General features: G+C 45.8%; 3 protein-coding genes across 8 annotated transcripts in view; 1 reads left to right on the forward strand and 2 right to left on the reverse strand.

Moving 5' to 3' along the window:
- LOC113969782 (translation initiation factor IF-2-like) overlaps positions 1 to 558 on the reverse strand; it is a 1655-nt gene extending 1097 nt beyond the window's left edge. Inside the window, exons 1-2 of the mRNA XM_027687940.1 lie at positions 526 to 558; positions 111 to 406 (exon numbers count right to left, since the gene is read on the reverse strand). Coding sequence (XP_027543741.1) covers positions 111 to 406; positions 526 to 558 — 329 coding nt within the window. The remainder of the gene's footprint in view (positions 1 to 110; positions 407 to 525) is intronic.
- On the forward strand, positions 145 to 18368 carry GOLGA1 (golgin A1). 6 transcript variants are annotated; one of them, XM_027687885.1, is made up of 23 exons: positions 145 to 236; positions 576 to 882; positions 2526 to 2616; positions 3950 to 4024; positions 4513 to 4610; positions 5087 to 5119; positions 5854 to 5982; positions 6247 to 6416; positions 6811 to 6922; positions 7045 to 7140; positions 7361 to 7486; positions 8466 to 8561; positions 8998 to 9093; positions 9343 to 9495; positions 9712 to 9807; positions 10520 to 10609; positions 11214 to 11316; positions 12131 to 12288; positions 12728 to 12889; positions 13382 to 13441; positions 13967 to 14137; positions 15048 to 15134; positions 15914 to 18368. In XM_027687885.1, the coding sequence occupies exons 2-23, from the start codon at positions 748 to 750 to the stop codon at positions 15992 to 15994; spliced, it is 2418 nt and encodes an 805-aa protein (XP_027543686.1). In that variant the 5' UTR covers positions 145 to 236; positions 576 to 747; the 3' UTR covers positions 15995 to 18368. The 6 variants fall into 6 exon arrangements, with proteins under 6 accessions (XP_027543686.1, XP_027543688.1, XP_027543689.1 ...); XM_027687887.1 differs by having other exon boundaries at positions 234 to 252; XM_027687888.1 differs by lacking the exon at positions 145 to 236 and having other exon boundaries at positions 482 to 882; positions 15914 to 16006; positions 16092 to 18368.
- A 691-nt stretch (positions 18369 to 19059) lies between these two features.
- ARPC5L (actin related protein 2/3 complex subunit 5 like) lies at positions 19060 to 22185 on the reverse strand. Its single transcript, XM_027687894.1, has 4 exons — positions 21991 to 22185; positions 21734 to 21806; positions 21294 to 21470; positions 19060 to 19616 (listed from the first exon to the last, which is right to left on the reverse strand). Exons 1-4 carry the CDS (start codon positions 22128 to 22130, stop codon positions 19554 to 19556), a joined length of 453 nt encoding a protein of 150 aa, XP_027543695.1. The 5' UTR covers positions 22131 to 22185; the 3' UTR covers positions 19060 to 19553.
- Positions 22186 to 22288: the final 103 nt, after the last annotated feature.

Below are 22288 nucleotides of genomic sequence, written 5' to 3' on the forward strand. Positions count from 1 at the left end.
GACTGAGGGAGGAGCGGGGCCGGGACTGAGGGAGGAGCGGGGCCGGGGCTGAGGGAGGAGCGGAACCGGGACTGAGGGAGGAGCGGGGCCGGGACTGAGGGAGGAGCGGAGCCGGGACTGAGGGAGGAGCGGGGCCGGGACTGAGGGAGGAGCGGAGCCGGCGCCGCTTCCGCCCCGCGCGGCGCTTCCGGGTCGGCGGTGGCCGGGGAGCGGCGGGGCCGGGCCGGCCATGGGCGGTGAGGGGCCGTGAGGGTGAGGGGCCGGGCTGGGGGCGGGTGAGCGGCGGGGACGGGCCCTCGGTGCCCAGAGCGGAGCGGCCGCCACGGGCCGAGCGGCCGGGCCGGGCCGGGCCTCCCCGGCGGGTGTCGGGGGCCGGGCTGAGGGGACCCGCCCGCTCCCCCCGGCGCTGTCACCGTTTGGGGCCGTTGGTTTGGGGCTTTAACGGGTTCTGCGCCGCGTGACCCGATTTTTTAACGTATTGTAACAGATGCGATGTTAAAGGGCGTTCAGGTTCCTTTAAATGACTCGTGCGGGTGGGATTTTTAGTGTGGAACCCATTTCTGCTTGATTTGCAGGTACTGTCAGGCCGTGAGGGCTTTAATGGAACTGGAAATGCAGTAAACCAGTGGATGAGGCACAGAATTAAATCTCAGCATCTGGAAGCTTTAAACAGAGTGCCAGTGTATTAAAGGGTGGAGGTCGTGGGTTTCCAAGGGACCTGGATATTTCAGCACTGTAAGCAGTAAAATGTTTGCCAAGCTGAAGAAGAAGATCGCGGAGGAGACAGCGGTTGCCCCCCGGCCGGGAGGGACTGGCCGGATCCCCAGGTCTGTCAGCAAGGAGTCCATCACGTCGGTGGGAGCAGACTCGGGAGACGACTTTGTGAGTTACACCTTGCTTTGAAATCGGATTTCTCTGGCAGTGTTTCTAATACGGCTCTGCAGACGACTGTTTTAGCTGTAGTGTGTGAGACTTACTGTGTTGTCTTTGTAAGTGCACCTCTTAATGCATAAGTCATTAGCTTGAATGAACTTTAACATTGAAGAGAAAACGTTTGTATGTGAACCACAGTAGTTGCCATGAGGCTTCTATTCCTATGTAAACGTGAGTTATAAAGCTGTTTCAATACAGAATGTTGATAAACAGACGTAAAATATTGAATGAAGCTGTAGTTATGTGTAAGGTACCTATTTGTAAAATTAATTACTGAAGCATAGAATCCCAGAAGGGTTTGGATTGGAAAGGACCTTAAAGACCATCCAGTTCCACCCTCTACCATGGGCAGGGACACCTTCCACTATCCCAGGTTGCTCCAAGCCCTGTCCAACCTGGCCTTGGACACTTTCAGGGATGGGGCAGCCACAGCTTCTCTTCCAGCAGGAAAACAAGCTAGATCTGGCCAGCTTTCATCTTGCCATGGATTTGGGTTTACCTCTTGGCTTCCTGGGACTGTTCCTACCTGAGCCACTGTATGTGTCTCTGCCAAAAACCTCGTGTGCAGTCTCGTTGCACTCAAAACTATTGTAGTTCCTCTCTTTCATTATAAAACGTTGTTTAAACAAGTGGTGAAGTTCCAGGAGTGCATGGGTTAAATGAAACCCTGGAATGCTCTGGCATGTCTGCCCTGGATGCCTGGCTGTCACATTTTTGAAAGCCTGGATTAAGGCAGTGTCACCCCAGTGCTGGAGCCAGCAGGACCCACTGCAGAGCCAGCAGCAGGACTCTGTTTGCTGTCTGCAAAGTCAAGAAGTTATTTGCACAGTTGAGCTCCAACTCAGTTTCTCTGAAGCTCAGCTGAAATTCCAGTTCTGTTAAGCAGAAAGTGGGAGCTTCTAATGTTTAAATACATTCTGTAATGGAAATACATTAGTCTTCTGTTTTGCTGAGTGTTTTTTTAGCACTTAACACATTCTCATGTAGAAATTCCCTTCACCACCCTGTGACTTTAGAGAACAGAAAACAAATAATGGCAGTGGCTGAAGTCTTGAGTGGTTTTCAGAAAACCTCCAAGAATTAGTTGTTTTATCAATATTCATTTAACTGCTCTTAATATTGATTTTTCTGGAGCAGAAGATGCCCCAGGAATCATCAGCCAGTTATGCAGCGGGGTTTTTGTGGACAGACTGCTGCATCAGGGCTGCAGTGAGCTTATCCCACCTGAACACCATTGCTGCTTCTTTTCTCACTACGTTGATTTTCAGGAGTCTCACTTGACCCTCCCTGGTGCCTGTGCTGCAGAGCCTGGTTTCCATTGCACCTCAGTGCCAGTTTGAACACACAGTTCCCAGCCCCAGCTCCCTTCCCCAGCTCTGTGCTGCAGGAGCAGCCAGCCTGGCACAGCCCTCTGTTAGAGCCCTCGCTCTTTTTCTCCTTCAGCATTCTTTACACATTCTGCTGTGCTTGTACAACTTTCCCCTTTATGTGAAAAACAAGTGTTATTCCTAGAGTGGTTGTCATCCCAGAGTTAGTGTATGGCAGGATTGCTTTTTCTGGATAAGTTACATGACTGTTGCTTTTCTCCCAAGGCTTCTGATGGAAGCAGCTCCAGAGAGGATCTTTCATCCCAGTTGTTCAGAAGAAATGAACAAATAAGAAAACTGGAGGTGAAGCTGTCTGGTATGTGTCCTGATACATACAAAACCTTGTTACTGCAGAAAATATTTTCCTCTGAGTTTAAGTGGTTTAATATATTCAAAATACATGGGTTTAGGGTTCTTTGAAAATTGATTTGTGGCAACCCTGTTGATTGGCATCTAGGGAGCATCCAGTATTACTGATTTTTTATGAGGATGACTGGCTCTTTGCTGATTTCACAACACATTTATGTGATTCCTTGGAACAGCTGGGATAGCTTTCTGCCCCATGTTTCAAATAGTGTCTGTCCTCACTTTTATTTTTCACGTGTATGCAATGGTTTGTTTCTCAGAGTGTGAGCTTTTTGATGCTGACAGTAACACAGTGCCATCCTTAAAGAAGTGTGCTTGAAAATGAAGAAAAAGCAAAGAATTCAACATAAAACAGTCCAGAGGCTTTTTTTCTTTCTAATTCCTTGTTCTGCAAAGCTGTAGTGAGGGCTTGGCACTGACACTGCATCCCTGTTGTAGGGAGGGAACCAGAGACCATGCTGAACTCTGCTACACTGCTGCTTCCCAAAGCTCATGGAAGGCTTGGGAAAATAGGGAAAGGTTACAATCAGCTCAGGATTATTTTAATTTATTCTGGAGATTTACCAGGCTCCAGTTCAAGAAAATATAGGATTCAAAAATTATTTCATGCTGAATTTGAAAGGCCAAAGTGCTCACCTGCTTGCACAAGGTAAACTTAAAGGTGGTTGAGGCTTAGCAAGAGAGAGGAGGGCTCTGATGTCAAGAGTTTTGTGCAAGCAGCCCAACCAGTGAGTGAATCCTCCTTTCCATTGCACAGAAGCTTCTCCAGGGTGTGTGTGTGCTTTGTTAGGTGTTTATTCCCTGCCTCCCACGTCAGTGTGCTGGGTGGGTGTGAGGGCAGCGAGGGCAGTGCAGTCAGGGCTCAGCCTGAGGGTGCTGTGGGGCTGGAACAATGAGCACAGGGGTGCAATGTCCATGAATTGCTCCTTCCTTGCACCCTCCAATGCCAGAGACCTTTCCTGAACAGCATTAAATAGATCACTGTTCTGGAATGAAGTAAAAAGTGGGGACAGTTGTTCATTCTCTGGTTGTGCCCTTGTCTGTGTGAGTGACACCTCCGGGACAGGCCCTCCTGTTTGTGCCAACCCTGTGGACAGTACAGAACTGTTTGCTTGTGTTCATTGTTGTGGTCACCCAAGTTTTCCTCAGCAGGAATGATTTTCTGATTGAGAAAATCATTGTCATTTTGCCACTCATCCTTTTTTCTTTCTTCCTCCCCCCCCCAAATGTCCTTTCCCACTGTCTGTCCATTCCTGGTCTGTGCTTCTCCTTCCTCACACAAGATTATGCTGATCAGATCCGAAACTTGCAGAAGATAAAAGAGAAGCTTGAAAATGCCTTAGAAAAGCACCAGGATTGTACGTACTTTTTTCCTTTTTGTTTAGTTCTTTTTATGTTGAAAATTGCTGTGGTTGGAAGGGAAGGGGTTTGGTGTACAGGTGTGTTAATCATTTCCTTTCAGACTGTGCACCTCTGTACTCTGTAGAACTAGAACATGAGTTTTTACCTTATTTACAGTGCAAAAAGCAGCAGTAGTGTCTTGAACAAAGTTGTTATTATACTCCTTTTGCCAAATTTGGGGCTAACATTCAGGAGAGACCTTTTAGAAAGCCACAGCTTTGTTCTAATCCAGCAAGGAGCAGGAGTCCTGTCTCCTGTTAGCTTTGGCTTCTGGCCAGTGTGCAAACAGCGTGAAGTAATGAGTGGCACAGCGTTAGTGCTGGAGTCAAGATGGGGCTAATTACTTGCAGAACAAGCTCTTTAAAGTTATTTATAACTTACAGAAAACTGAGAAGCAATTTTAAAAGATCAGTTTTTAATATAGCTGGTGGTTCTCTGTTGATAGCCTCCATGAGGAAGTTTCAGGAGCAGAATGAAGCTCACCAGGCCAGTCGAGCCAAGATGGCTGAAGGAATGGCTTTGGCCTTGGAACAAAAGGACAAGGTAACAGCTTGAGCATGACTTTTGGCTCTCATGACCCTGATGTTTTAAGCAGGTGTTGCCATTAATTAAAATAATTGTTCAGCATTGTGTGTGTGAGTGTGCCAGCACTGAGGGAAGGAGGGAGCACTGAGTTCCGTGCCAGAACTGCTCTGACTGTTCTGACTGGTTTTAACAAGGGCCCACAAAATTTCCTGATGAAAGGTTAAGCTTGTGCTTTGATAAGATTAATTGCAATAGACCTGTTGTCACTTTTATTTTACTTACATAAAGCTTACCTATTCAGGTAGCAAAAATGATTCCTCAGCCTTCACCTACAAAGCACTGGCTCTTAGTGTTGTCTTGCTGATATTTTGTTTAATTGTTACCACAGCTTAGTATCTGTGAACAATACAATTTTTTTTTAAACCATAATTAAATGTCCTTGAAAGTCTACAGATTGAATTTTATTTCTTTTTTCTTCTTTCTTTCTTGTTCAGGAGTGGATGGAAAAACTGGGTCAAGTTGAAAAGGTAATTAACCTCTGAGTTTTTCTGGGGGGGGGATTTAGTGTGTCTCTGTGTGTGTATTTGTAAACAGCAGCCTGCACACCCCCATCTCTATTGGAACTCAGCTCTGCTCAGCCCTTTTTATTATTTGATCCTTGTTCAGTGGAAGAAGCCAATCATTTGCTTTTGTTACCAGCCCCAATGCTTCAGGAGGTATTTCTGAAATTACTTTTCAGTGGGGAAGTAAAGAATGATGGGCTGTGATGGGAAAGTTGTCCTTCTGTGAGGTGGAATGGTAGTTTCCTTTGTTACAGAGGAGGCAGCTGGGATGCAGAAGGAGGTAGAGACTTTGTCTGAGGTCTTGCAGTGGGTCAGCTGTTTCATAAAATAACTGAAATTGTTTGGTAGGGATTTTTTTAATACAAGATTTCAGTCTTGTAGTTGTTCCAAGTGTTTAGCTCAGTCTGATTATGAAGACGTTAAACATGCTACTGTTTTTGTCCATTTTTGAGAGTTCAGTGTCAGTGATAAATGTTGGCATTGTAATGAATTCAGATTTCTCTTTGCATGTTCCTGAAGTTTGGTGGTTTGCACTGTGACATGAATGTGCAGGGATTTCCAGTTCCACATGTAGCACCATCAGAGCCTTATGGCTGCAAGACAAGATTCCTTTCCCAGAGAGTTTAACTGAACTCCTGTTGACTTGACATGAGAACACAGGTATTCTTGGATTCCTTTTGTTTTTGTTCATTTATCAGGAAAAAAAAATGCTCCAAATACAGTTACAAGAAGTGAGGGAGCAGAGTTTGAACCTTTTCCAAAAAAGAGATGAGATCGATGAACTGGAGGGCTTTCAGCAGCAGGAAATTGCCAAAGTTAAACACATGGTAAGAATATTTCAAACTTTGTTTTCTTTCCTAAAATTTTTACTAGAATACCAAATTAGTGGTAGTTCTGCATGCACTTTTTTAGCCTTTATGCTTGTACACAGCCTTGGTCAGTGTCGAAATTCTGACAGTAGGTACTGAATATGATATTACAGAGTTTATTATTTAATTCAGCTCATAACTTAGTAAAAAAGGCAAGTTTCAGTGAAAAGGTTTGTCAGTATTACTGGTCAGTATTACCAAAGATAACCTTGTAATATTCAGCTTTTGAAGAAGGAGGAGTCCCTGGGCAGAGCAGAGCAGGAGCTCGAGGCGTGCACTCAAGAGCTGACCCGCGCCAAGGCGGAGCTGCAGGAGGCCAGGAGTGAGGCCTCAAACCTGAGGAAGGATCTGCAGGAGCTGCAGCAGCAGTTCTTGGAGCTGGAGGCACAGAGGTAGGAGCTGCTCTGTCAGAGGAGCTGCTCTGTCAGAGGAGCAGTGGCTGCATTTCCCCTGTATTTTTACTTCGTGCCCAGTTCTGTCTTTTTGGAAGAGTTTGTGTATGTAGTGAGTTGACTGAATCATTGCCTTTGCTGTGCCCAGGGGGATGTAAATGCCAAGCCAATGATAGGAATACTTGTTTGGGGTTTTGTAAATTTATCATGATTCCTTTTTTCATATAGATTGAGTGCTTAATTTGGATAATGTATAATCAAGCAGTGGTTGATGGTGGCTGGTTTTAGGACAAAATTTTATTGTTGCTTAGTCCATTTTCATAAGCAGCAGAATTATCAGGTTATTTTTCTGAAACAGTGTGTCACTTTTTTTTATTCTTCTTTTTCTGTGAAGAGATGAACTAATGACTGCTGAGACAAATGCAGAAAATAAGATCACTGCTCTGGAGTTAAGAGAACAGGAGCTACAAACTGTCATTCAGCAGCTTTCTGTAGACTTGCAAAATGTAAGTTTGAGCTAAGTGAGATTTGATTCAAAGAGCTCCATTCTGCAGAAGTTAGATTAGATATCAGTTATGTGGTGTTGGAAATTTAAGTTTCAAAGTAAGTGATTTCTCACAATTTTTAGGCTCGAGTTGCTGGTTCTGGTTGTGAGAAGAGACTGGAAGTGTTACAGGCAGAGCATGAATCTCTGAAGGTGGAATATGAGCAGCACAAGAAAAAGGTGAAGTGCTTTCAGATGCATCTGCTGTTGCTTGTGTAAAGGTGCACATTTGGGTAATGTACCCCTTTGTGTAGTTGGAAATTTGCCATCTAGAAGGTATTTTAGGGTCATATGGTCTTTTCAAACAGGACTTTCTAATGGCACTTCTGAAAGTCAAAGCACAATGGATTAGCTGAAAGCTTCATTACAAAAAAGGTTCTGTGACTTCTCGTTCTCACAGATGACTTTTGAATTTGCTGAGAGAAATAAATTTACTGAACAGCTGCAGGAAAAAGTGTCTTCCCTGGAAAAAAAGCTAGAAAGGAATCTCTCAGGAGATGAACATGTGCAGGAGCTGCTCAAAGAGGTAATTATATAGTTATAGACTGCTTAGAAGTGCAATCTTAGTGAGATTTTGTTTTCTTTAAGGACATACATTACTTCTCTCCCCTGGAAGAAGAGCTGCTGATGTCATGCAGGCACATTTGTCCCTTCAGTGTGTTCTGGCACTCTGTCAGTGCTGGGCAGAATGTGGGGGAGGCTACACTGAGCCTGTTTGTGTAGATCCTGCACAGATGTCTGAGTTGGCCTTTCTGCATTGTCAGTCTGGGCAATGCATCTGGCTGCTTAGAAGGAAAAGAGCAGCTTTTGAACATCCCCACAGGAGATGGGACAGTTTGGGAGTTTTTTTGGTTAATCCTGGCAAGAACAGTGAACGCTTTTCCTTGTTCTTCAGTAAGGCAGTGGGACAGGGAGGGGAACTGTTTGCATGTAGGTGTGCAAACAGAACCTTGTATGTTGAAAATCTGAGCCTCAAAAGTGCTAAGAAACAGCTGAAACCAGAAACTCTGCTGTGGTTAGAGCCCTTTCTCTCGTTGCTTCTCAATGTCTTTCTCAGGCAGGCATGTTCCTGCTCAGAACTGGCCTGGAGCAATGTTTCCCCAGCTGGGTCTTGGGGAGGCAAGGGAATGTTTGCTCTTCCTTGATCAGGCCTACAGTCACATCACCTTGGTGTTGCTGTGATAAAAGAACTTGGCTTAGTAAACTAGGGCCAGTTTAAAGTCCATGTAGAGGTACTAAAACATTTTTGAAAGGAACTGCCATAACGAGGAAATGGTTTTTGTATTTTTGTTTGTGTATTTGCTGTGATGCAGGAGAAGTTAAGCTTCATAAAAGATTTTTTTTTTGATCCCTTAATCTTGGCCTGGGTTACAAAATGATGACCTAGCTGTTGGCTAAGGCTTATTAATGAAACAAAAAGAAAAATTTTAATTAAAAAAAAATCCTCAAACCTAATCTCTTTTGTCCATTCTTCCTCCTGTTCTTCACCTCAATGTAATCTTCAGAAAGCTGCTCTTGAGCAGAGACTGGATGAGAGCAGGCAGCAGGTGCTGACAGACAGAACACATCACACCGAGGCTCTGAACCGGTTGGAAACACAGGTGAGTAGTTTCTAATTTCACTACAAATTCTGACTGTTTTCATCCTGTTTGTGCCCTGTCCCTCCTCCCCTCGCTGTACTGCTGCTCTCAGCCAACGTGAGCCTGCATGTCACATTTGGTCTTGAAAGGAAAGTCTCTGGTCACCTCCCCACCTTCAGTGGTGTGGAGGGGCCCAGAGGTGGTGGAAGTAGAGATTTTGTGCAGATCCTCCCTGTCCTAAGAAACAAATAGCTGAAGTGCAAGCAGTGCTGGGGGTAGTGCTGTGATGGTGAGTTTTTAAAACCAGCTTGTGTCAAGTAGGCAGCCTCTCTGATCTGTGTGGTTTCATGGGTTCAATGTTTACCTTCCCCTCCTGGGTCATCCTATATTATGCACATTTTTTTATAATAATATAGATGCTAATGGATAAGGAATTTAATGTATGGTGTTATTTTAGAATAAAGAACTGGAACAAAAACTACAGATTGCAACAGAAGCATTGAAAAAGAGCAAAGAAGCAGCTGCTGAGCAGGATCTGAAGATCCAGAAGCTGGTGAGTATCCTGCATGTTTCACTGACCAGGAGCAGATAATCTTCAGCATCCCCAGAGACTCTCACTTCCATTTGTTTTGTTACTCAAGTGTTTTCTTGCTGTTTGTCTCCTGAACTCCTGTCAGTGAGTACATGACACTGCTGCCAAAGGAATAATATTCCTCAGTTGGAGTCTCATGGAATGGTGTCTGATCTTGTCAGAGCGTCAAAATACCATTTTATTAATGCAGTGTTCTTTATTTCTCATAAGCAAACTGATCTGAAGCATGAAAGAAGTCAACTGCAGCAACAGATTTCAAGTGAGAAACATCAGTATGATCAGAAAGTTACTGGGCTGGAGTCTCAGATCGCTGCTCTTGAAAAAGCTTGGGAGTTGGATAAAACAGCAACTCAGTACAGGATTGTAAGTCAGAAACTATCCAGGGGGCCATGGGAGTCTTCACAAAATGATTTCAACACTGCTTGTAGAACTTTCTTGTCATCTGAATGTTCTTATCCAGCACTCCTGGCATTATAATAGATCTCATACTTTGGGGAACTAAACATTTGATGTGTTTAATTGTTTAAACAAAGCATTAGAACAATTGTACTGAGTATTTAAGCAATCTTTATTTTACAGAGCCAGCTGGAAAAAGAAAATGGAAATCTCAGCAGAAGCAGAGAAGAGCATGAGAGTTCTTTAAAGCAACAAGAGTCTGAACTGGACAGGCTAAAGGTGAGGGCTGAACTGGGCAGTGCCATTGGCTCGTACAGAGCAGAGGGTGGGGGACAGGGAGCAGCACACTGTTACATTCAGTACTTGGAGGCCCATTACAGTCTGGTTACAGGTACTTGGGGCTGCAGATCATCTTTGGAACTCCATAGAAATGTGTTTGAGAAGCATTACAAAGGGCTGACCCTTTTCTGAACCAGAATGCTTGGGTCTGCCTAAATCAGGCAGAAGTAATACAGTCCCGTATTGTCAGGCATGAAGAGCTTGGAAATCCTGTTAGCAGGGATGAATACAGAATGGTTCAACATCAAATTCCACTCATAGTGTTCAAAGCAAAAAGTTAAAAACTGAAATTGGTCTGGTATTTACATCTTACCCAATTTTGACTGTAATTTTAGATTGTTGAAAGTTTTCTGTAGCTGCTCTTGGATGCTCAATCGGAATAAAGATCAGTTGTAGCAAGGAGCTGCTTCTTTGTAATAGAGACTTCAAGCTGAAAGACCTTTTAAGCATTGGGTTTGTTTGGCTCTTACATCAGTTCTGTATTGCTCTTGCACAGATAGCAGCAGTCAGTAAAACAAAACTAACTCTCATTTGGAAATTGTGGTGTGCCAGAACCCTCATAAATCTAGTCCTAATCAATTGGGGTTTAAAGATGAAAGACTTGACTTGATTTTAGTTGTCTCACATAACCTCAGTTACTTCTGTTTTGCAGAATGAGTTGAGCAGTAGAGAGACTGTCAGTGTGGAAATTGCCAAAGCGTTGGAAGAAACACGGAAACAGAGAGAGGAATTACAACAGCAGGTTGGTTAATACTGACGGTCTGAAATGTATTTGGGAGCTCCCCACCTTTCACAGAAAGAAACCTATTCATTCTGGTTTGTTCCCTTCAGTGCCTGTATCACATCTGGGTCCCTCTGGAGCACAGCAGGTGTAAAATTGTACACTTCTGTTAGGGAGGAGCTTGTATCCAGTAACCAAATGTCAGTTCTAAGTAGTCTTGTTTTGCTCTTCCTGCATAAAAGATGGTGGATAACGTGAGCTTGTGTTTGCTCAAGGTAGGAACTGCCAACTGAGCAAGTTTGACTGAAGTTAGTCCCATCTTTTGGTTTCTTTATTCTTCTGCTACAGATGTAGATCTGGGCTTGCAGGGGTAGAAGGGGTTTAAGGCCATCTCCAGTTTTGCTCGGTGGCTTTTGCAGCTGCCTTTGACAGTGTGTGATGGTGGCACAGGGTTCATCAGAAGCCAAGTGTGGTTCAGCTCTTCCAGTATTAACTTCAATGCTTTTTACTGAGGGCAGCATTGTGGAGGTGATGCCTGCTGAGCCTCTGAGGTATGTTGAAATCTTTCAGTGCCCTCCTCCTGTTTTAGATCTTTAATGACTTTGTTTCTTTGTCCACTTTGAAGATTTCACATCTGAGTGCTGTAATAAAGGAGAAGGACCAGCTGATTGATGAAAAATGTGATCTGCTGCTAAAACAGAAGGAAGAACTAAACCAACTCAGTCAAGGTTAGACCAAACAAGTCTCCTGTATCCCAGACAGCTCTGTCTAAGGACAGTCTGTAGTGCTGGCCTTGCCTGGTAGATTGTAATATTTCTAGATTTCTCTTCCATATTTAATCTGTTAAAACTTTCAGAATGGTTTATCCTTTGATAAAAATTGGACAGTCTCTCTTCTGTGTCCTTAAAAACAAAACCACTTTTTGAAATTAAATTCTTATGTTTACACACCATAAAATCACAAATCTTCTATACTTTTTATTAATTTTTGTTTTGCACAAAACATGAAATGAAGGCTATAGATTAAAAACTTATGCTTCTTTGCACCAGTTTAAAAACTGTGCTTGCTTGATAAAGAGCAGCTGCAAACTGATACTCCACAGTCATACTAAAAATGAAGTGCAGTCATCTCATTCAGTTCCTAATCCCACTGCTTTTGTATGTTGCCAATATTTGGAAAGGGAGTAGATCTGTGTCCTTGGGGAGCTGTGTGTCTGTGGCCATGTGTCCCCACAGCTCAGCCCCAAATGATCCTGTGCAGTCACAGCACAAGTCACACAGACTGTTGATGGGGGTCTTTTAATTGATAATTATGTTGTTATGCATTAAAGTCATGTATATGTACAAATGTATATGTATAAAGTTTGGCTGCTCCTTTGCAAAAACATGTGTGGCTTAAATTCCCCTGTTTTTCTGTCTTCATGACAGAGCAAGGAAGAAGGTCAGGGTTTATTCTCTGTGTAATTTGCTTTGTTTAAGAAAATGGATTAGAAACTCCATTGGATGTGGAACATTGATGCTAAGCAGGTCTGTCTGTTCTCAGATCACGAAGCTGCCTTGCTGCAGGTGAACCAGTTGCAGTCTGACATAGAAACAAGTCAGAACCAAGCAGTGGAGAAAGAGGAAACGGCAAGAAAGGAAATTGAGGAGCTGAAGTTGCAGGTACAGGAGTGCCTGTTGGCCAGAGAACATGAGAAAGATGTGAGTGCAGTTGCAAATCCGTTCTGTCAGACTCCCAGGAAAATAGGCAGGTCCCCAGTTCTGTCCTGCCTGGTGACACATTCTGGGAGCTGTTTGCTCAGGACCTGCAACACCAGCAGTGTAGAACATCGTTGTTTGTTGTTCCCTATCTTCCTAAAGAAGGCTGTTTCCTGTCAGATCTGTGGCTGACTTATGAAAGACAACTCCTTACTTTATTTGACTCCTGAAACATCTTGAGAAAACCATTATGAGACCAGTGATACAGAGACACACAAGTAATAACTTGTAGCCAACTAGATTGCCACTAATGCTTTCTGGTTTAAAAAGCATCCACCCCCCCCCAAAAACAACAACCAAAAAGAAGTCTGGCTTTCTCCCTAGGCAGTGTTCATGGGCTGGACATCATGATATCTCTCCAATTCACTGTTTATTTTTGCAGGTTTCAGAACTGGAGGAGTCAACGAGGGCCTTGAACAATGAGCATTTCCCTTCTCCAGAAAATTGCCTGGTGGAACAGAATGGAGAGGTGGGAGCTGCAGATGTCATTCAACTTCAGAAGGATAACAGAGAGCTGGAACAGCAAGTTGCTGAGAAAAACAAGGTGAACTGAAACAGCAGAAACAGCTGGTAGTCTTTCTAGTCTTTCCCCTTTTAATTAGGAAGCCCATTAATTGGTGCTGCCCATGCTGCAGTGTTACAAAGACAGGCATGTCCAGTTTGAATCCAGTATGCTGTGAGTAAATGTTCTTCCTCTGATTTGTACAAGAATCTGCCAACCATGGGTAAAAACTGTGGTGAGAGCTGTATGAATCCTTACCTTGAAGGAAAGATGCTCCAAATGATGCTACCCACAGCTTTCCTGCAGAGCCCTTCTGTGTGAATTCAGTTCAGTTCCGTGGTGCTGTCCCGTGAAAGCCCAAGTGTTGTGGCTGCTGCTGTGTGCCCCTGGCAAGGCATTCAGGTTGCTTCTTCAGAGCTGTCAGCACTGGCTAATGATTGTTTCATTCATTACTCATTTGTTGTGGGTTTTTCCAGATATCTGGGGGTCCTGACAATGAATACTGTGTTAAACTGTCCTTTGCTGTGCTTACAGATGATAAAGCAGCTGCAGCAAAGAATGACAGAACTCAAGAAAACCCTTCAGAAAGAGCTGGTAAGGGTTGTGTTTTTTCAGTCTCATCAGCTGGCACTTGCTGACAGGTCCTTGTACTGTCCTTGCAAAAGCTTGACTGCTAACTCCCCTTTAATTCCTCGTGCAAGTTTTCCTCTCCAAGAAAAAAAAAATCTATTTGAAAAAACCAGAGGTTTTAAAATTGTTATTTTTGTTCTGAGCTCGAAAATTGTTTTGAAGAAAGCCCAGGTTTGAAAGGCTCAGAGAGTGTCAGTGACAGGAGAAAATTACCAGGGGATAGTTTCTAGCACAGAGCCAGTTCCATGGTGGTTTGGGTAATGTACACATAACACTAACAGCAAACAGCTCCTGCCCTGGAGTCCAGGGAGAGCTGGAGACACTTCTCTGCTGTGACCCCATGAAGGATGAGAAGCTGTTGATGCCCAGGTTGTACCAGCTGTGAATACAACCCTCTGTTAGATATCCTGAACCCAGATCCCCTCTCAGTGCCAAGCGGACAGTCTACAGTATATTTCTCTTTTTCTGGTTTTCTTTTTTTGTTTGTAGAAAATCAGGCCTGACAGTGAGGTACCTGAGCTGCGTGAGAAAGCAAATTCTGAAGTGCCTAATGCTTCTGTGACTGTCACCAACAACTCGGATTTGAACGACTCGAGGGAGATAAACTTTGAATACCTTAAACATGTTGTACTAAAATTCATGTCCTGCCGGGAGTCTGAGGTAAAGGTGTCACTTACCTTCTCTTTCTATGCCTGTCTTTCTCTAGAAATTGCTACTTGTCACCTGCTAAGGACACTTTATTCCAATTCCATAATTTTACACTTAAAAAGTGTGCAATGGGGGACAATGAGATGAAATGGCTGACAGCAATGTGTTTGGAAGTACAGATTATTATGAACTACCTGAAAGGGAAATGTAAATTTTTGAGAGGTAGTTACACCTGGATGCTAAAGATCTGCATCTACAAGAGATTCCTTCTGCATTGCTCTGAAAAGCATATGGATTATGTAATTAAAATGACTGTACATTGAAGAAGGAAAAAAAAAACCCAAGAGAAAAGGACATATACCTTTTGCTGTTGATCTGTAAGAAGTAATTCCTTGTGCATTTGGAGCTCCCTCCCGTTTTCCACAGTGTGTCAAAAGAGCCAACAATTGCAAGTCAGTGGGTAAGGTCAGAAAATAATCCTGCAGCTTCATGGTATCCCGAGTGCTTGGCTGCTACTCACTGCTCTGTGTGCCCCATGTAGAGTATTACCAGTATGGAGTGAATGTACCTCAGTGTGTGTTTGAAATGATAGGATTCTCTCCTGCCCACGTTCTGGTTTGATCAACTTTTCAAAGCTTAAAAAAGCCAGGAGCCACAGGAGCCAGGCTGCTTCTCTGTTCTGACTAACTAGGCTCCCCATTTGTCTTCTTTCTCCAAAACATGCAAACAATTGTTAAAGAACAGAAAGGCAGGAAACACAGACAGAAGAAGTAAGATACAGGCCATCCCAGTCCGTTGGAACTGGGGATAATGGGAGGCTGCTGGTCTGCTGAAGTCTGTGACAGACCTACAGAAATCTGTGCTGCACCACAGTCCAGAGTGCAGAGCATCATAAGCAACACACCCCTGTGGTTTCTTTCAGGCATTCCATCTCATTAAAGCTGTGTCTGTGTTACTGAATTTTTCACAAGAGGAAGAAAACATGCTCAAAGAAACTTTGGAGTACAAGGTAAGAGTTCTGTGTAGTCTCTAATGGGACTCCCAGCAGATGGAATGAAAATTCCTAGATGCTGGGAGATCAGGAAAAGTGTCTTTTCCAAATGTTAGCTACAATAATAAATGTGATTTATTATTAAAATGTTAGCTGATCACATGCCCATGTGTCAGAAATTGTCATTTAGTAAGGGAAATAGCAGCTTCCTGGTGCTCAGAGGAGTTCCAGCAGAGTTTTGCCCAGTGGACTTGGTCTGTGGAGGGAAGCTGGAAGCTCCTTGCAGGAGCACAGTCAGTGTTTTAACATCAGGGAGCCCAATTCTGGGTTTGTCCTTTTGGTGTTGGGCTCAGACACCAAGATCTGTGTCTCCTTTCCATGGCATGAGATCTGCATTGTCCCTGGCTGTTGGTGGTTAGGGAATGTTCAGTGGTGAGAGCTGCCTCAGCTCCCTCCATGTCCCACATCATCCCTGCCCACTCAGGGAGCTGGGATGTTCAGTCTGCAGCTGAGATTTCTTCACCATCTTGGTCAGGGAACACTTTAATACTGCATTGACTAAAGGCACTGTGTTTAAATGACTGTCGAGTTCTAATATGAAATTATTTTAAAGGAATATATGTAAATATAATCTTCAGTCATCTTCACCTGTGGGAAGACTTGGTCTAGAGTCTGCAGCATTCTGATTTATAAATAGTTCTTTCCATCAAATGATGGGGACCTGGCTGTGCATTGTATTGTTTCACACGTGTGAAGTGTGAGCCCAGTGTGGTGTGTGTTGTGCTTTTGTGTCCTAGATGTCCTGGTTTGGGTCAAAGCCATCTCCTAAGGGCAGCATCCGGCCGTCTATCTCCAGCCCAAGGACTCTGTGGCCTTAAGGGAACCTGAAGGTGGGGTCAGCATCCAGGCACTTCTTTCTGTGAAAAGAACGCTGAACACACTGCTCCAGGTGTGTCTTAATCACTGTCATTGCAGTATTTTGTACAAGAACTTCTGGCTCTGTTTACAAAACTAATACTGTGCAAGGAGAAATGTTCACTCCAGACTCCACACCTCTGGACTGCATTCAGGGACCGTCTCGGTGTCTGTGATGGGAGTCAGCTCCTTGTGCTCCCCAGTCCCGTGTCCTTGGCTCCAAAGGGGAATGACAGCCTCACTGACCACGCTGCTGGTGGGATGGTGATTCCAGCTGCTGCTCCAGGGTGCTGGAGTTGAGTGACTCCAGGCACAGAAAAGCTGCTTGTGTGGCTGTGGGAAACCAGCAAGGAAAAAAACGTGTTGGCAGAACTGTGCTGAGGGTGTGATGGTTTGCAAAGCCTTTCACGGGACAGGAGCAGGAGCTTTAACCAAAAAAGAACTCTGCCTTGCCTTCTTATACTGACATAACTAATGGTTGGCATTTTTTCATATCACTGTGTAATTTAAGGTGCACATATCCTGGCCTGCAGCCCTCAAGGCTGCATGTTGATGATGATTATTTAATTTGAGAGCACAACTTTAGAGTTGTCTGATTTTACTTTTCTTAAAGAAAAATAATATTTAAAATGGTCTTAATTCTAGTACCTAATCCTCAGTCGCCTTTAAAACTAATCCATTAGCCTGTTCCATGGGTTGTTAGCAGTGGGAAGAAGGGGTAGGAAGCTATTTTAAATTTTTAAAGCTAAAGTCTAGGTATTGTAAATCCACATTGAAAAATAGCTTTTATTTAAAAAAAAAATAAAAAATCTAGTGACAAAGGGTGAAGAATATTGGTACTAAACACTTTATTTTTTTTTTCTTCCAAGTCTGCTAGCAACAAATCTTCATAACCAGGATCTGCCTCTTTGGTTGTGGTTTTCTGTACTTCAAAAACTGATGCTTAGAAACTGTTATCAACATGTTAACTGTGTCCTGACTACATGGTAAAAGAAATGCTGCTCATGAGGGCTTTGAGCACAAAATTCAACTCTTAGTGAACAAATCTTGGTTCCAGCAGCTTGTTTTCCTAGTAAAACCACAGGGAAAGGGGACCAAGGTGGCACATGCCTCACTATGGAAGCAACATTTTGCCCATAAACACTACTGCAAAATCTGGATCCAAATGGGAAGCAGCAGTAAGTCTGACTTCTTAAAAATTAGACCTATTTCCAAAAAAACTACACGTGTATGGAATTCAGTGAGCAGGCTGCAGTTCTGGGAATTCTCTTAGAAGGAGGTTTATGTTACTAACAATACTTCTATTAAATATATTCAGGATACTTCACCCTGTCCTCCAGTGGAGATGCAGTCACTGTTGAGGTGTTAACTTTGCTGACAGGGCTCTGCCTGACCGTGGAGTGGCTGTGGAGATGCAGAGTTGGAGGTGCAGCAGGTGAGCTGATCCTGTGCACACCTGAGCTGTGCCCGAGGGGAAACCTCCTTCAGGGGAGGTCAGTCAGCAGGGAGGTGAATGTGCTGTGTCCAGAGGATCCAGAGCCCAGCTGGCTCCCAGGCAGCCACATCCCTGGAGCTGTTACCAGGTACTCCCAGGAGCTGTTACCTGGGTACAGGTGACACTCCTCAGCTTAGATTTATCTGAAATTAAGAAAACCAACAGGATCTTTTGGTACACTAAAGCTTGTCCCAACAGTCTTTAGTAACTGGATCCATGGCACTTCCAGAGAGGATAGAACAGTTCATGGAATGTTTCAGCTCTGCTCTACTGTGAAAATAGACAATCAAAAAGTAGATTTATCTCAAGTCTTTCTACTTAGAGACAGCAGGGTGGAATAACCCTGTTTGTTTTGAGAAGATTTTATTCTCTGAGGTTTTTTTCTTTCAAATGTCCCTTTGCCCTGCCCTGTTTCTGTGGGACCAGGGGTCATGACTCCCTGGCTCAGGTTGATGCCTGCTGAATGACTAATGGGTTTATGTTGATCCTGGCTTGAAAGGTTACTGAACAATAAGGAATGCAGGACAGGCAGCCTGGAATAGAGTGACAAAATCCTAGGTTATATATTCACTAACAACTTCAATTTCAGATCCCAAAGCTCATACAGGATCAACTTACCATAAACTAGTTCTTAAATGTTGAATTTTCATTAGATATCAGAGCAAGACTGGTGTGTATACTTGTATTAAAAAGCTAATGCACTTTCCCTTGTCTCAGAACAGTGGTTATACATAATCCTTTCTATGGCCATTAGATTTCTTTCCTTCTATGCTGTAAATATGGATTATATGATGAGACACTATGAAATTTGTGGTGCAATACATTTTGGATCAAAACCCTAATCTTGACTTCTTTCTCTTTATAGTTCTGCTTATCTCCCCTGGGATTCTATAGCCATTTAAAATAGAATTTTAAAGCACGACCCAAACCCCACCTTGTTTCCAGGGTAAGGATGGGTGTCCCAGCTGTGCCACCAGGGCCTGTCTCCCAGGGAGCTGTGCCAGCAAGGAGGTGGAGTGCTGCTGCCTCCAAAATCCCCTGGAAACAGGACTGGGTGGGGCAGGGCTTCCCCAGCAGCTGCTCCCTGGTGCCAAAGGGCAGCAGCTCTGCCCAGGGGATGTGGCTCCTGCCCCAGGAGCTTCCACTGCCCCAGCACAGCCACGGCTTGAGGAGTCGTGTCCTTGTGCCTGGGCAAAGCACAGGTCAGACCTCTGAGGCAAAGGACACACTAATACATCAATTACGAGTTCTGGAGGATCTTCTTGACTTTCTAGCACGGACAAAAATATAAAAGTCTAACCCAGGGTGATGATGTGTTCTAGTCACTGCATCTCAGAAGTCTTGATTGGAACAGCTACGTGTGGTCTCACTCCCTCCATCCAGGACACAGCTGGATTTGAGAACAAATTCTGTAAAGGAGCTGGAGTTAGGAGCAGTCATGCAAAGGTGGACACTTAGCTTGGACTTGGTTATTGCTGGCCTGCTTTGGAATAAGTGTCAGACATATGGTTTAGCTAAAAATAAATTAACTCATGTGATCCAAGAACTTTATTGATGCAGCAGGCACTTCACTTTACATTAAACCAACCCAGAGTCCAACCAAGTCCTTCTCTCCCACGTACAAACCCACCATTCCAACACCCCCTTCTCCCACCACCAGCTGCAGGATCTGGCTGGCCTGGCCACAGCTACCTCAGAACTAAGCAGGACAGGGGACTGTGTATCACCACACCTGGACAAAGCAGCATCTCAAACACCTGTTCACTTACAGTAACAGGAGGCAGGACTGTGCCTTCTCTCTGCCTGTTAAAGAAGGGAGTGGGACAATGTCGTGGCTCCTGGATGTGATAGTCGGAATATGCAGGAATACCTTTACTCTTCCCCCACCTTTAAGGTTAAAAGCATTCCAAGAGGAGGTTACTGTAGGATTTCAGTAGATTGTAATCTCTATAGATGGACCAGTGTTGTTTCAGCTCATTCCTTCTGAGTCCAAACCTGACCGTCGTCTCTGTCCAAGTTAACAGTCTTTAAACAGTCTTTCTTGCTGTAAGAACTCTTACTATGGAGCCCAGTCCTCCTACTGCCAGTGCCTGTGGGAAAGGAGAGAGGTTACAGAGTCACTGCATCCCACACAGAACAAACATCTGAGTGTTTAGCCACGGAAAATGTCATTCTCCAACATCTAACCATCTTTTGGATCTCGAGCACACCAGTGCTGCACATCACTGAGGAAGCAGAATGTCTCACCCGCCGTGTCCCTGAGTGGGACAGGAGGAGGAAGGGCTCGTTTCAGTTTCATTTGTGTCCCTCAGCGTAAATGACATTTCCTTCTGAAGTCTAGAAGATGAAGGTGATTATGAAAAAATAAATATTAAAGCTGACTGCTGAAAATGGGGTGTTTACTCTGCAGCTACAATTCCAACAGAGCCCAGGGGTATCACAGTGCATGGAACCAGAGCAGGGATGAGCAGTGTGAGACAGGGGAACAGGTGACTGGATGAATGCAAAGCACCCCCTCAGAGCAGAACCTGCAGGTGCTGCAGGCATGTAAATGTTCTGAGCTGCCAGACCTGCCACAGCCCTTTTCCAGAGGACAGACTGGTACTTCCACCGAGCTGACTCCGCTCTGAGCAAGCCACACGTCCTACCAGTACCACCACACAGGAGAACACAAGGCTGGAAACCCTGCCCAGCCTACTCAGCCCTGCCTTGCTCCTTTCACAAGAGGGGATGAGCTGCCTGACGTGTGCCCACACGCTCTGAGCACCGGCACCGCTCCCGTCAGGGTGTGTTGTGTGACCGCCCACGCCGGGAGCACCCACCCACAGTTACCTGAAAATACCCCGCTGGAAACAACAGGGAAAAAAGAAAAAAACAAAAAGCAAGCAGAAACATGTTCTTTGCTGTCCTGAGAAATCCCCTCCTCCCCACCGCAAAGCTGGTGGCAGCTGCCAAGAGCTGGAGTCACACTACACCAGCTCTGCCTTTACCACCACGGGAAAAAGCCCTGCACCTTGTGAAATGACACCGTGTTTGCAGCAGCTGCCCTGCCCAGGGAGGGCATTCCCAGGGATCAGTTTTCCTGGGAGGAGCACTGATAGCCTGGGCTGCAGCTAAAACCCCTGCAGTGGGGAAGAGTTCACTTGGATTCCTGCCCAGGGGCAGTGGCACCCAGCAGCTGCTCCTGGGATCTGCCTCAACCTGGAATGTGCCCCATCCCACCACAGAGAGGGAAGAAGGTCCCACAGTCAGCTGCTGAACACATCCCACGTTCCCCATCTCACATTCCAAAGAAACAGAAGAGGCCCACTCTGGACCCCAATGGAATCTTTTTGGAGACCTCAAAAGCCTCTCCTGGGCAAACCAAGAAGTTTTGCTAAATCCTGTGACTCAGACAATGAAAACTATCAGATCTGAGCCAGGCTGGGCCCCCCTGGGCCGAACACTCACTGCAGAGGCAGCTGCTGCAGCTGCTCCATCCTTCCAGACACATCCCCACTCCCTCCCTTCTCCTCTGGAGCCGTGCAGGCCGAAGGCAGAGTGAGGCCTCCTCCAGCACACACTGCCCTGTGCCCGTGGCCAAGAGCAGGGTTTGAAATACAGGCAAAGGCTTTGAGTCCAGGCTCAGAGACCAAAGATAAAAGGAAACACTGTGCTCCTCAGGGATGAGGCCCTCCCTGCACCTGATTCTCTTGCAGGGGCCCTCCTAAAACCACTGACCAGGGGCCTGTGACTGTGGCTGAGCCAAGAGTGCCCTGAACACGTACCTTTTCATGCCACTGAAGTAATATTGCACTGCTGTTTTCTGTTGGCTTTTCAAATCCTTTATAAATGTACTTCATTAACAAGTCAACACCATTTCTGTCTAAGGAATTCACCGCTTGTTCTATTTCACTGCTTTTAAAAGATGTGAGGACTTTAAGCATCGTTCCCTGGGCCTGCTCCTGAGAAGACAAGGAAAGGAGAGGAATGTGAGAACCACAACAGTTGGGAGCAATTCCAAGACTCGTGTTTGAGAAGAGGTAGCCACGTTCCAGGCTGGGCTATTTCTGTAGGTGATCAGTTGAGCAGGTGAGCAGTCCTGGGGTTAAAGGAGGAGGAAGGGGAGAACGCCCGGCCCGTCACAGCTCATTAACCACGGCGGGAGTGATCAGCTCTGCGGGGTGACACCGTCACCTCCCACTCCCGACCCCCCCGGCCCCGTTACCTTCATCGCCTGGTTCCTGGTGTTGCCGGGGGAGCTGCGGATGGCGGTGTGGAAGGCTCGGAGCGCCTCCCCTGTGCGGGGGGTCAAGGACTCAAACCCTGGGTACCGGGGCAGAGCCGCGCCACGGCCGCGGGGTCGCTCGGGGGGCCGGGCCGGGCCCGGGCGCGCTCCCGCCCCGCACGGGCGCTCGTGGTCGGTCCCCGCCTCCGCCCCCCGGGGATCCCCGGCACCCCCCGGCCCCCCGTCCCAAAGGATATTGCCTGAGCAGCGCCTCCACCTCGGGGCTCGCATCGGGCTCGGCCGCCGCCGCCTCCTCGGGCTCCTCCACGAAGCGGTTCTCGTCGTACTGGTCGATGTCGAGGCGGCGGAAGCGGGAGGAGAGGGTGCTCCGCGCCATCCCCGCCCGGGACGGGCAGCGGGGCCGGCCGGGATCGGGGCGCAGGAACAGGAACAGCATCATCGCGGCCCCGGCGGAAGCGGAACCAGCGCGGTCGCCGCGCTCCGCCCCGGGAGCGGGGCTGGGGGAGCGGGGCTGGGGGAGCGGGGCTGGGGGAG

The sequence above is a fragment of the Neopelma chrysocephalum genome, unplaced genomic scaffold (assembly GCF_003984885.1).
Source record: "Neopelma chrysocephalum unplaced genomic scaffold, ASM398488v2 Primary Assembly neopelma1_74, whole genome shotgun sequence".
Taxonomy (NCBI): domain Eukaryota; kingdom Metazoa; phylum Chordata; class Aves; order Passeriformes; family Pipridae; genus Neopelma; species Neopelma chrysocephalum.

Bases quoted from the DNA above. Each gene is read 5' to 3' on its own strand.
- GOLGA1 (XM_027687885.1), top strand. From the start codon at position 748: ATGTTTGCCAAGCTGAAGAAGAAGATCGCGGAGGAGACAGCGGTTGCC. The intron at 8,562-8,997 runs GTGAGTAGTTTC...GTGTTATTTTAG, and splicing joins TGAACCGGTTGGAAACACAG to AATAAAGAACTGGAACAAAA. The intron at 11,317-12,130 runs GTTAGACCAAAC...GTCTGTTCTCAG, and splicing joins ACTAAACCAACTCAGTCAAG to ATCACGAAGCTGCCTTGCTG.
- ARPC5L (XM_027687894.1), bottom strand. From the start codon at position 22,130: ATGGCGCGGAGCACCCTCTCCTCCCGCTTCCGCCGCCTCGACATCGAC. The intron at 21,807-21,990 runs ATATCCTTTGGG...GACCCCCCGCAC, and splicing joins GTGGAGGCGCTGCTCAGGCA to AGGGGAGGCGCTCCGAGCCT. The intron at 19,617-21,293 runs GTACGTGTTCAG...CCTTTCCCACAG, and splicing joins TACTTCAGTGGCATGAAAAG to GCACTGGCAGTAGGAGGACT.